At 40.5% G+C, this 13,300-nt stretch overlaps 2 protein-coding genes across 5 annotated transcripts in view; one reads left to right on the top strand and one right to left on the bottom strand.

The window, feature by feature from the left end:
• Positions 1-233: 233 nt before the first annotated feature.
• Positions 234-12,952, top strand: LOC122865248 (major intrinsically disordered NOTCH2-binding receptor 1-like homolog). Its single transcript, XM_044173388.1, has 3 exons — positions 234-380; positions 1,910-2,149; positions 11,322-12,952. Exons 1-3 carry the CDS (start codon positions 234-236, stop codon positions 11,508-11,510), a joined length of 576 nt encoding a protein of 191 aa, XP_044029323.1. The 3' UTR covers positions 11,511-12,952.
• slc12a2 (solute carrier family 12 member 2) overlaps positions 12,674-13,300 on the bottom strand; it is a 95,643-nt gene continuing 95,016 nt past the window's right edge. For all 4 annotated transcript variants that reach the window (XM_044173383.1, XM_044173384.1, XM_044173385.1 and 1 more), the window contains one exon: positions 12,674-13,300. This exon is cut by the window's right edge and continues 5,295 nt beyond it. The gene's annotated coding sequence lies outside the window, so the exon portion shown is untranslated.

The raw sequence follows: 13,300 nt of genomic DNA, 5'->3' as shown, positions 1-13,300 counted from the left end.
GCTTATGTAAACTAAGGCACTAGGCCTCCACGTCTCTCTCTCTCCATTGACACTGTTGGTTCTCGGTGTCGGGCTCTTAATGGTCAGGTTGGGTTACACACACCTGCAAGTGATGCAGGCTCATATTGCTCTTCATGAATTATTACAGAGCTTGCAAGTTGTAGTGAGTATGTGCACCCAGTCAGACCACCGACAGGTAAAGCAGTCAGTGTGGATGGAGCAACAGACCCAGGATGGATATCTCTGTTCTGCCCAACAACAACCACCCAGAGAAGTTCCTCCAGCTGGACGTTGGGATGCTGCCGGCCACACGCGGCATGTTCCAGGTCGGGGCAGTCATGTCCAGTCAGAGAAACTGGCAGAACAGGGTCTACTCCCAGGTATGGACAATGTCACAGCCGCTTTTCTCTTACTGTATGTTCATCTGTGTGTGTGCTTTTGTGTCTTGTTTCTCCCCTTTGACGTGGATAGCTGTATTTGGTTCCTTAAATGTTATTCCACATTACAGATATACCCAAATACATTATTTATGATGTGCATTTAGTCTACACAAATGATCTTCTAGCAGAGATTATCATCACAATGGAGCTGTGTGGAGATAGTGGCTTGAAACAGGAGAACAGGACGGTGCAGCATTCAGTATTTATCAGAAACCAGGGGACAGGAGTATGGACTAATATTTGATTGAGAATCTAGACATTTTGTGGAAAGGAAAGTAACAACAGAAGGAAAGTTGACCTCAGAGCTGTCAAGTAAAATGAAGTGAAGTAAAGTGAAATAAAGTTTATATAGTCCAAAATAAAAAGGTTTGTCATATGGGCTTTAGAATCTGTACAATATACCACACCATCTATCTTTAGACCATGGTAATTTGAGTAATTGCAAATTTGTTAGGGATCTTGCACAACTAAAGTACAATATTAACTATTAAGATAATTTTCACACCAGGGGCCTGTATCACAATGCAAGTTCAATGTAGTTTTTTGTGTTACCTGGCTCCACTAAGCCTAACATCAGTGATCCTGGATAACCAGTATCATGAAGCTGGTTATCAACTGACTACTAACTCTGGGTTTATCAGTCCAGTTACGAGGGTGTTCATGTGCTTTAGGCAGAATTCTTAATTACAGCAACATCATCCGAACCATGAAAGAAGTATTTAATATGATATGAGATCCAACAGTGAAAACTGCTGGGAAATTCACTAATTGCAACAGCAATATTCAACAAGGTCAAATGTAAACAATATAATCACACAACTAGAGTACAATAAGAAGCTGTAGAGACTAGAAATAATTTCCAAATATTATAAGTAGGGCTAAAATATTCAGCAATATAGGGTGTATTTGTGCTTCTTTGTCTGATGATGAACGAAATATTATGAATATGTGATACACTTAACTCACTTATTTTGGAAATTGGTGCCCTATGGCCAAAACTGAAAAAAAATGCTGTAGGCTTCCGTATTGCTCTAAAGGGGAAAATCCTACAACAACCAGAATGCATTGCACACTGATAAGGTCTATCTGACCATAATGTTGCATTCATAATCATTGGAGCTAATTAATGGTGTGTGGACTTTTTTTTTCTAATAACAGACAACAATGGGTATACTTTTTATTTACAATTACTGTATCATCACAAAGTCTTCTCATGTTATTCTGAGCTGCATAGAATATGAGTGTAAAGGCATCAACACTGTCAGGAATACTGTCGAAATAAAAGAAACAACGCACAAAAAAATGCAGATATAATCATCATTATGTATTTAATTCAAAATAATTGTGATTTACGCTACTGTGTAAATGTGTCTCCAGGGTCTCCTCTCTGTCTATAGAAAGTGTTGAAAGCCTAAAGCTGGATGTGTTGAGAATTCAAATTCCTGCCTCATTGTTCTCCACAGAGGGAGCAAAGAGTAAATACTGAAAACAGGTCTCCATCCCCAGAGGGCACTCCTGTGGTGTTTGTGGACAGATACCTGGAGAAGCACATCACTCCAGTCACTCTGAAGTCCAACATTAAAAGGAACCCTCTGTTTATGGACATAAGATCGATGGAAGCGGTGGACAACAAGAAGTCCAAGCCTTCATGGACTGTCAAGGAGTACGACACACAAACAATCCACAGCAACCTTGCAGATTATTTAAAGGTAATTTGTGGAGAAGAAGAGAGGCTGTGGATAATTGAGGATGAATGGGTGTTTGGGGGATGGATTGGTGCAAAGACAAAAAAGACAGATGGGCAGCTGAATAGATGATGGGATACACTGTGTAGACTGTTAATTTGAGTTCATAACATTAGGAACAAAAATATTCCAGATTTGTTGGTGCTATTCTGCCTTCACACTCTGCAAACCAGTTATTATTGTAAGAGAGCCAGTTACTACGGAGTCACTGCTACATGGACTCAAGGCTGAATTACAAACTGACCCCCAGGGGCCCAATGGGTACTTGGAAGGGACAGGTTTGTGGGTGGGGGGTCAGTATGGGCCCAACAGCAAATTTTTGCCTCAGGTCCTCAAACAAGTTAATCAAGCCCTGTTTGAACTAATGGTCTGCAGGAGAGGTAGGAAGCTAAAGGTTTATACAAAGACCTCTCCTAAAACCTCAAGGCAAGATGAAGAAAGGCCATTACACAGTAAAGAAAAAGAGAAAAAGAAAAAAGAGGAAGAGAAAATGTTTGTGTGTGAAGGAAATTCTTGTGAGCTGATCAACTTGTGATGAAGAAGGTTTCAGGAAATTCAGGATGTCTTACACAGCATTGTTTAATGAAGCTCAGCCAAGGAGAAAATGATGACAGCAGTACAAAGTGAGATACACAGTGTAGTGCCAAAACCAAATCTGAGGATCCCTTCATGGTCCACAGTATTTATCCCTTTGCTGTCCCTATGGAGTCCACGATGTACCCCCTACAAGGTTGTTCTTTTCTGGCCTTAATATGTGTAACCAACTTATTGGATGTTGAACTCTAATACTTATCTAATTTACGTTGAAATTAGGAGGTCACATGTATTAACATTCTGTAATGTAAGTGGTGCCAGTCTGTCTATAAACATCTAGGAATGAAGGAATGCACCATATCTCTCATCCTTGGCTGTCTAGGCCAGTGGTTCTCAAACTTCATCACGTCAAGGACCCCTAAACTGACCCAAATTAGACCACAGACCCCCATTTGATAAGATTTTGTCCCAGGATTTTTGCTTTTAGATGTTGATGTTGTTAGATGTTTAGATGTATTTATTACAGAAAATGTATGAAACCCATGACCAAAATAGTCATACATTCTGTCATTTTGTTACTTATGGATGGAATTATAGTGAAAATAAATGATTCCCCTTTTTGCTGGGGTCCTGCTGGAACTTCTTCAAGGACCCCTGGGAGTTCTAGGACACCGCTTTGAGAACCACTGGTCTAGGCAACGGCCCGTTCCTATCTAGCCAGCTGTCGTCATGCCCCATGGAGGAGACAGCAGAATGAACTATTGCCTGAGAGACACAGAGGTCAGTCCATTTCTAGGATTGCAAGTCACCTAAATGTGACATGTGTATGACATGTACCTCACCTGTTACTCGCATTGAGACCCTAAGGAAAATTTCTTCACACTGTATAGTAGAATATGAATGAATGACTGAATTAGTTTGGAAAAAATATTTAGTCTTACAAGTGAGTGCTTGAATAAAATGTTATAAATAAAAATGTGTCTGTAGTTGTAGTACTTTTGTAGTACAGTTTAAAGCATAAGATAATGAAAAAAGGAATGATGATTCATGACTCATCATGAGTAATATATATTTTGCCGGCTCTTGTGTTGTGTTACCTACTCACTTTCCCTCACTTTAATCATTTATCTATTTCCCATTTTCCTTTTCCCTATTCTTCAAGGTTCAAGGTACATTTATTTATCATTCTACAACACAGGGCTGTACAATGAAATGAAAGCTGTACCCCCCTTTATGCTACACACACAGAACATATGCAAATATTTAAATTAGAATAGAATAAAAATAAAAACAATATATACAATTACCTATATAAATAATGGTAAACAAAGGTAATGATATGGTAATGTGCAAAACCAGCATAACAGAAAATTCCATGTAATTTATTTATGGTAAAGTGTGGAGGATGAGGAAAGGCTGATAATAGTAGTGTCATCTGTAAACTTCAAATCAGAGTTCTCTCCATATCGGAGATTGCAATCGTGTGTGTACAGCGTGAACAGGAGGGGTCTGAGCACACAGCCCTGGGGGGGCTCCGGTGTTGAGCACTAGAGTGGAGGAGGTGTGACCACCAGTCCGAACTGTCTGGGGTCTGTTTGTGAGGAAGTCCAATATCCAGTTGCAGAGCGTAGTACTCAGGCCCAGAGTGCTAAGTTTGCCAATCAGTTTCATGGGCTTGTTTGTGTTGAATGCTGAGCTGAATTCAACAAACAGCATTATGATTTAGGTGTTGTTATTTTCAAGATATGTGAGGACTGAGTGGAGGGCAGTGGAGTTGGCATCCTCTGTGGATCTGTTGGCTCTGAATGTAAACTGGTTGAGGGTCCACGCTAGCTGGGATGTTGTCTTTGATGTGCTGGAGAACCAGTTTCTCAAAGCACTTCATCAGAATGGGGGAGAGTGCCACAGGGCAGTAGTCGTTTAGACTAGACACTGCAGACTTTTTCAGTACAGGGACGATGGTGGCTGTCTTGAAGCATGTGGGAACACTTTCCTGTGACAGTGATATGTTGAAATTGTCAGTAATGACATCAACTAGCTGGCAGGCACATGTTCTTAGTACACGAATGTCATCAGGCCCAGCAGCTTTACTCACATTCACTCTCAGCAGGATTCTTCTCACATCCGCTGTGGATCCTGACAGTGGCCAGTCCTCTGGAGGCGGAGTAGACTTGGCAGACTTGTCCAAGGTTTTTGCCTCTTAAAGGAAGTTTTTTCTTGCCACTGTCACCAAATGCTTGCTCATGGTGGGATTTGTTGGGTCTCTGTAATTAATATTATAAAGAGTACGGTCTAGACCTGCTCTATAGGAAAAGTGCAATGAGATAAGTTCTGTTATGAATTGGCGCTATATAAATAAATAAATTGAGATCAAAGCGAGCATAAAATGTGTTAAGCTCATCTGGCAACATGGCTTCACACATGATGGGGGTGCCTGTGATGGTCTGGATCACTTGCCACATGTTTTTGGTGTTGTCGGTGTTGAAGTCTCTCTCCAGTCTCTCCTCATGTCTCTGTTTCGCCTCCTTGATGCCAGCTTTCAGTCTTGCTCTTGCAGTGCTGTAAGCTTCCTTGTCACCTTTTTTGTTCTGGACAGGACCCTCACCTCACCATTCATCTAGGCTGGGGAATAATTTGATTGTCTTTGTGATCACCACATCATCAACACATTTGCTGATGTATGATGTCACTGATGATGTATATTCCTCAAGATTGATGTAGTTCTCCTGGGTGGCTCTGAACATTTATCAGTCTGTGCACTCAAAACAGTCCTGTAGAGCTGCTATAGCTTCATCTGTCATACTTTAACAGTTTTTTGCTGATAGTTTAATCAGCTGGGGATAAGAAGGCAGGAAAAGTAGATAAATGTGGTCTGATAGATCAAAATGGGGGCGGGGGCTTTGTAGCTGCCAGAAATGTTTGTGTAAACATATAAACATAATCCAGGGTAATGTTTCCCTTGGTGGAGCTGTGGACATGCTGATGGAATTTAGGTAAAACAGTTCTGAGGTCCGTCTGATTAAAATCTCCAGCTACAATAAAATACCATACCAAGTTGTTTTGTCATGTGACTGCTGATGACCTCATACAGTTCCTGTAGTGCATTTTTTGAATTTGCATCTGGTGGAATGTACAGCAGCAAAACAAAAAACAACAAAAACACTGGTGAATTCTCTGGGCAGATAATATGGTTGGCATCTTAACATTAAAAATTCGACATCTGGGAAACACTGTCCATCAACTTTGACTATGAGCACCAAGCATCAATGATGTAAAGACAGAGTTCGCCTCCCCTTGTCTTGCTGGATTCTTGCATTCTGTCTGCGCAGAACATGGTCCACCTGTTGAGTGCAATAGTAAATAAGTAAGTAAGTAAAGTTTATTAAGTATAGCACCTTTCACAGAGCAAGGTTACAAAGTGCTTCACAAGAGTAAAATTATTAAAAAATAAGACCATAAAAACAGGGAAAGAAACAACAATAAAACATAAGCAACAACAGACCTTAAAAACACACAAGATTACAAACACTAGACAGCATGAGGCAAGACAAAGGCCCGTTTGAATAGAAGAGTCTTCAGCTGCTTTTTAAAGGCATCAACAGAGACCTCAGAACGTAAGTCTATAGGAAGAGCGTTCCACATTGGCGGAGCCACCACTTCAAAGGCACGATCAACTTTTGTTTTCAGTCGAGCGCGAGGTACGACCAGTAAGCCCTGATCAGAAGACCTAAGTGACCTACTGGTGAGAAGTGTGGAGCAGGTCAGAGATGTACTCAGGTGCTTGACCATACAGGGCTCAATATGTGATGGCATGATGTGTGATGTGAATAGGCAATGTAAAGACAATAGGATGGGTGCGATGTGAGTCGACCTGCTGGACAACAGCCTTGCAGCAGTGTTCTGGACCATTTGTAGATGGTCCTGGGACGACTTGCTGAGGCGGGTGAAAAGGGAATTACAGTAGTCCAGCCGGGATTATATGGAAGTGTGAATGATCTCTAGCTCAGGTTGTGATACAACAGCCCTGAGTTTTGCAATATTTCTTAAATGGAAAAAACATGTACGATGATGATTTGATGTGTTTGTCATAGTACATCTACATCTACATCTACATCATTTCTGAGATTAGACTGTATAGCTGAAAAAAGGGACCCATACACTAAGCAACCTTGGAAGCTAAGCTATCTGAAGCAACAATAAGGACCTCAGTCTTATCTGCATTGAGCTGCACAAAAAAAAATCCATCCAGTCCTTAATGACAGTCAGACAATTATGCAAAATGGTTAGTTTGTCCGTCTCATCAGGCTTGAAAGAGACATACAGCTGGATATCATCAGCATAACAGTGATAAGAGATACCTTTAAATGTACTGATGATATGACCTAAGGGAAACATATACAAAGAAAATAATAAAGGGCCCAAGACAGAGCCCTGAGGTACACCACAGGAAAGAGACTCAGGAAAGGACTTTATTGGGGCACCCGATGAGTGTATTTCTGTCATAATACATAGTACATGCTTCCATAGATATGTGCCTCAGTAATAAAGGCGAAAAAATAACAATATAAAACAAAAATGTAGCGAAGTTTGTATGAGCTACTGACCTCCACATCTGCATGCGCCACCATCACCATGGTCATCTTATGTGACAGTTTGAAGGATGTGTACAAAAGGTTGGGCACTAACTGATACATGAGTGGTAAATGACAGCAAACACTCAACTACTTTAGTCTGAAGTCATTATTCAGCTGTTTGATGAATTCTTTCTGTTTATGCGTTCTCACTTCTTGTAGTGTTAGTAGACTTTAATCTAATCAGTGATGGGTTAAGAGACCTTATTCTTAAAACAGTTTAGGATTGTTAGAAATCAGACATCTTCCCTGATCTGTTTAACTGTTGTTTGTTTGTTGAGCTGTCAGTAGAAACAAGTTTCTATTGCCAGGCCATTATCACTAGGGTCATTGTATTACTAATTAACAGGTGGAGTGGTTAGCACTTCTGCAGCTAATTGCTTGTTGTGATTAACTGGTTTGTATCCAACATAATGATGCAGCACTGCCACCCACTGTTCATTTTTAACTTAACTAAGGTCTTTTACTATTCACTCACTTCTTTCCATTGCTCTAGTCTACATTCACTACTGACAGGGTTGGAGCTACCAGTAATGTCCTCTGTTTTTTTTTCTGAGATTTGAGGATATAAGCAACCTGGAGGGAGTTCACCTCCTACAATTAAAACAATAACATATTAAGGGTATTTTATGAGTTGATTCCACTATGATAAGACTAATATAGATATATTAAATTATACTTTCAGCCTACTTTCAGCCTTCATGTTGTAAATAAAACTAACTGAATAAGAACACAAAACACAAAAACTCTAAATAGTTAAAAAAAAAAACTTGCAAAAGCCAAATGTGGATATGAATTAAATGTGCCATATGTGAGCCAACTTAGGTGGTAGTAAATCAGATTTTCAAGAAAACTGTTGCTGGTGGAAACTGTGAGGCAAATAATTTTAAAATATAGTAGCCATTCTGATTGATAATCCAAAAAGTTATTTCAGGCCCTGCACATAACCTACGGAAAATCTATGCGCATGTGTTGGCATCTGTGTCTACCTGTCAGAGGCTCTATCATAAATTTGACTTTTTATCCAGTTTTGGCCACATGTTTACATGTTGGAGCCCCTGCGTAAGTGCCTGTAACCTCCCTGTTAGCGGCTGCTACCATTTAGAGCTGGTTGCTAACTTTGAAACTTTTATGCACTTTTAGCCCTGTACTGGCCTCCTTTTTTATTTCTGTTTCCCAGCCACCCCATCTACATATCATGGCTCAACTCACCTTTACGTCCGGCTGTGTCAGCTATGCTTGCCTGGCCGACAACCTGTGCCTGATGCCGCTGCTCTTTCCCTTCCTGCTGCTGAAGTTGATGCTGCTGCTGAAACTGCCTCTCCTCCAGAGCCTGTCACTGCTCACTGTCCTGCTGCTGAAGCGCTTCCTCCGGTCACCGTCCTCCTAGACACAGCTTGGGGCTAGACCTAAAGCCCTGATCAACGCCACACCATTCCATGAAGAGCCCTGGTCTCTGGTCAGTGCTTGCGGCAGGAAAGGGAGACGCTCCTCTCATGCACCTCCTCAACAGAGAACAAATAAGACATCCTGGACCTTCATGACTTCCCTCTTTTGGCTGTGGAGTCCCAGCCGCCGCCTCCTCCTCCTCCTCCATCACCCCGGCCGTCCCGTGGGTTCCATAGCTCACTATCGCCTCCGATCCCTCCACCAGCCATACCTCAGCCCTCTTCTCACAACAGGGCTCGCCGCTCCATAATGCTCTTTATACCAGCGCAGCGACAGGCCCGCTCTGCCCGTCCTTCTCCATCCACTCTGTCACCACAGGTGAAATATTCTCCACCAACCACTCCCTCTCCAACCTTGCTCATCATCAGAGACTCAATCGTGAGGAACGTGAGGAAGAAGACGGCAGCGACTTTTTGCTTTCCAGGGCCTAACGTGATAGATATCCTGGAAAATATCATGCATCCTGGAAAAATACCCACTCACCCAGGATGTTCATGCATGTTGGCTGCAACAACATCTCCAACCAGTCCTCTGCATTGCTGAACCTGTGAAACATAAAGTTTATTGACAACTTTAATCTCCTCTAGAAATGTCAAGTCTTTCTCCAACCTGAGAATATCCATCCAAATGGCCTAGGTTCTCGCACACTGGCAGACAATATTTTCTACTCTGGACCTCTCCCTCGCACTGATTATCCCACATCCCACGTCTTCATCTGGTCATTTCCGGTCACAAGCAACCCTTTCCCTCCCCTACAAACCACTAGTTCCTCCTTGTAGCCAGGTGGGTTTCCTACTATTATCCCCCTAGTCTCTGTTCTTGCTTCCACTCCCATCCCAGTCAGAATCACTTACCCATGCCCACGCCTTGGTTATGGTCAGGATTGCCGTGGTGTCTGAGTGATCCACCAAATTGCTCGCACCCCCAAAGCTTCTTGAGCTGATGACGACGACACAGTGGCATCACCAATCAAAATGTGCTTGATTAATGCTTGTTCTGTGGCAAACAAGGCTCACATACTAAATGACTTGTTTATAATAGAAAATTTGGCTGTATTTATTCCTGACTGGAACCTGGCAATGGAACATGGAATTTATCCATTTAAATGAACTATGCCCTATGGGTTGTTCATTTATTGGGACTCCGTGACATGGTGGATGTCTTGCTGTGGTCTGGAAAAATCTGTTTGCTTGCCAACAGGTGAGCACTGAACCTTTTACCACTTTTGAACTACAACTGACTGAAGTTGGTCAGGTAAAGCCATTTTATTGTGTTGTTCTGATTAGACACAGGTTCTGGTTGATGCTCCAGAAAAAGTTACCCCCATGATTATGCAGAGTATTGGGCCTCTTTCCTCTGCTGCCCACTCCAACCTGCGTAATTTAGGGGTAATATTTGATCAATCCTCATCATTCAACACCCATGTTGAACAGCTGACCAGTTCTTGTTTTTTTCACTTGCTGAATTAGAGATGCTTGTACACGCCTTTATCTCATTGACTATTGTAAAATACTTTTTTCCTCACTTAGCATGTCTGCCCTTGATCGCCTGCAGGCAATACAGAATGCTGCTGCAAGATTACTCACTAGGTCAAACAGACGGTCTTACATTACCCTTATACTAAGATCTGCAGCGCTTTCTGAGTAGTCAGAAAAACTAGAAAGTCGCTATATAAGTACAGTCCATTTACCATCTGCTCACTCGCTCCCTGTTGCATATAGGATTCAGTTTAAAATTATCACTATTACTTACAGAGCATTGCATGGTCACGCTCCTACATATGTGCCTGAACTACTATGCCCTTACTCATCAGCTCGCTCTCTTAGGTCTAATAGTCACAATTTGCTGTCTGTCCAATGCACCTGCCTTAAGACCCGTGGTGATCGAGCTTTTGAGGCCGTATCATCTAAATTATGGAATGCTCTATGTATTTTAACTACATACTGTATATCTATTGTGTATTTTATTACATAATGTGTATTTATTGTGTATTTTTATTATGTACTGTGTTTTTATTTGCACTTTTCTTCATGTGGCTCGGGTCATCTTATCTATTTCATTCTTGTATGCTAATGTTTTTGTAAAGCACTTCGTGACTTGTGTCTATGAAAAGCGCTATACAAATAAAGTTTACTTACTTACTTAACCTAGACCAATCCTTGCTCTGGATATATCCTTGTCGTTATCATATAAGCAACAAGGGCATTATGGACTGCAGTTAACCTTTGAAGTCATTTTTATTTAAGGTATTTTATTACATTGAAAATTATATGAACATGATTGGGGGTTCAGTAAATTTACTCATTGTAAAATGAGTTCTGGATTACAGTTGATCACAATTGATTTGACTAACAGCTTTCCCAAACTTCAGTTTAGGCTATGAGATGACAAAAATAAAAGAAACAGGTAGGTTACAAACTACTGTAAAACATTTCAGTGTGTATAGGTATTAACGACAACAAAAATCACAGGGCTTATTTGTACATGGTGATGTTTCATTCATATTTTCATCTTCTTTGCAGGAGGAAGAAAACACTCCTAAAGATCTGGACTTTTGGCTCGAGGATCTCTACACACCAGGATTTGACTCTTTACTGAAGAAGAAAGAGGCAGAACACAAAAGAAAAAGACTTTGTATAATTCTTTCTGCAATCATTTTGTCTGTTTGTGCAGTACTTATTGTTGTTATAGTGCCAGTTGTAGTTCTATAGAAGATAAACTGATTGATGAGGACATTGCCATTGTATAGTACAACTTTGAGGACCTCACCTCTTTGTAAGTGGTGGTCATATATTTATATATATAACTGGCTGGAGTCAACAGTCGTAATGGACATATTTTGGCCGCACAGCTGCTGCACACTCTCTGGGGACCATAAATATCCAGAGCAAATTTTATGGCAACCTGGCAAGTGGTTCCTGAAATATCTGGCTCTGCACCAAAATGTTGGATATAGACAGATGACCAGTGGAGAAAAAAGGTTGCAGTTGAGGACTATTTAGACCTTAGAGGAACATCTTTTTTGCTCAAAATTTCCCATGTCAGTGGAAACTCTGATTCAGAGGCTATATAAAACATGGACATAGCATTCCTGATGTCACCAGTATGTTTCTGAAGGGATGCCTTAGAGCTGGGATTTGGCTTTACTGCTTACTGGGCCAGAAAATCTACACTTTAACATAGAGGGTGGAGCCTAATTGGAAGGATGAACAACCAGCAATCACCATGGCTAAGACTTACAGTGAAGCAAACACTGAAAATAATTTGAAAGATAATGGTACAAAAGTACCAGTTGCTTTACACAGCAACTGAAAATCAAGTGTAGTCCATGGTGTGTCAGTACACCATGACATCGCTGTTGAGTGTGGTTACAGGTGCAACAGAGCACACATCTGACCACAGTCAACCACATCCAGCAGTAATGCTGAAACTGACTTTGAACTTTCAACCAGTGAGGGCAGTGATACCCTGCTTTTCAGGTGTTAAGTTATCTTTAAGCTGGAAGATGATAGCAGTCAAAGATGCAATTTATTTTTTCAGCCCATTATCTTTAATGTTTTCACTTTGCATAAAAAAATGTGAACAGATGTTAAAAAAATTTTAGCAGATAGATTTATTTTCTTTAAATGATCTTAATTATAGTTGACTGTTTTCCCCTTTTGCAATTGTTTTAGAATGCAAAAACAAGTTACCTAGCTTTACACATCTTGTAACCACTCTTTCCCCCCAGCCCTATACTCTCTTTCTTACCTATTCAGTAAATGGTAAATGGACTGTACTTATATAGCGCCTTTCTAGTCTCTCTGACTACTCAAAGTGCTTAAAAGTAACAGTATAAATAATACACAGCACAAAAGGAGACTTCAAATGTAACTGATTTCATTTGGTTTATTTATTGCAATAAAGATGTACAAAGTATTGGTAATCATAAATGTTAAAATGTTAGAAAAAGCATATCTGTGACTGTTAACAGTACAGTGTATCAAAACTTTACTGCTTCAACCAGCTGGGTCGATTCCATCCACATTTGTGTGAAAGCAGGAGAAAACAGGTTTGATCTGCTTCTGATGTTATCATAGAAATAGACTCAAAAAGAGAAAAAAGACACAATTTGCTAAAATCAAAAGGCAACAAAATAAAATAAAATCAAAAATCAACATGCATTTTTACCAAAATACTAAAGACAAAACACTAACCCCCCCCAAAAAAAGTGTGGAAATTTCAGAAAAATCTAAACTAAAATAAATATCTTTCTCCACATTGAAATTCAACATAATTACTCCTCTCCCTAAATTAATTCCATTAGACTACTATTCCATTAGAGTTTATTTACAGGTTAGTTTATGTTTGCAGTGTGGACAAGAGGTCAACCACCATGAGATATAAAGACCAGTTTATGATTTCTTTACACTATCATACACCATCATGGCTTGACACATGACAGATGGGGACTGGAGAAGAAGAGGGGCGTGGGCAAAAAAAAAAATACATAAAATGATTA

The sequence above is a fragment of the Siniperca chuatsi genome, linkage group LG18 (genome assembly GCF_020085105.1).
Source record: "Siniperca chuatsi isolate FFG_IHB_CAS linkage group LG18, ASM2008510v1, whole genome shotgun sequence".
NCBI classification, from domain to species: Eukaryota; Metazoa; Chordata; class Actinopteri; order Centrarchiformes; family Sinipercidae; genus Siniperca; species Siniperca chuatsi.
The sequence above is the reverse complement of the archived record's forward strand: the minus strand, read 5'-3'. Positions and strand labels throughout refer to the sequence as shown.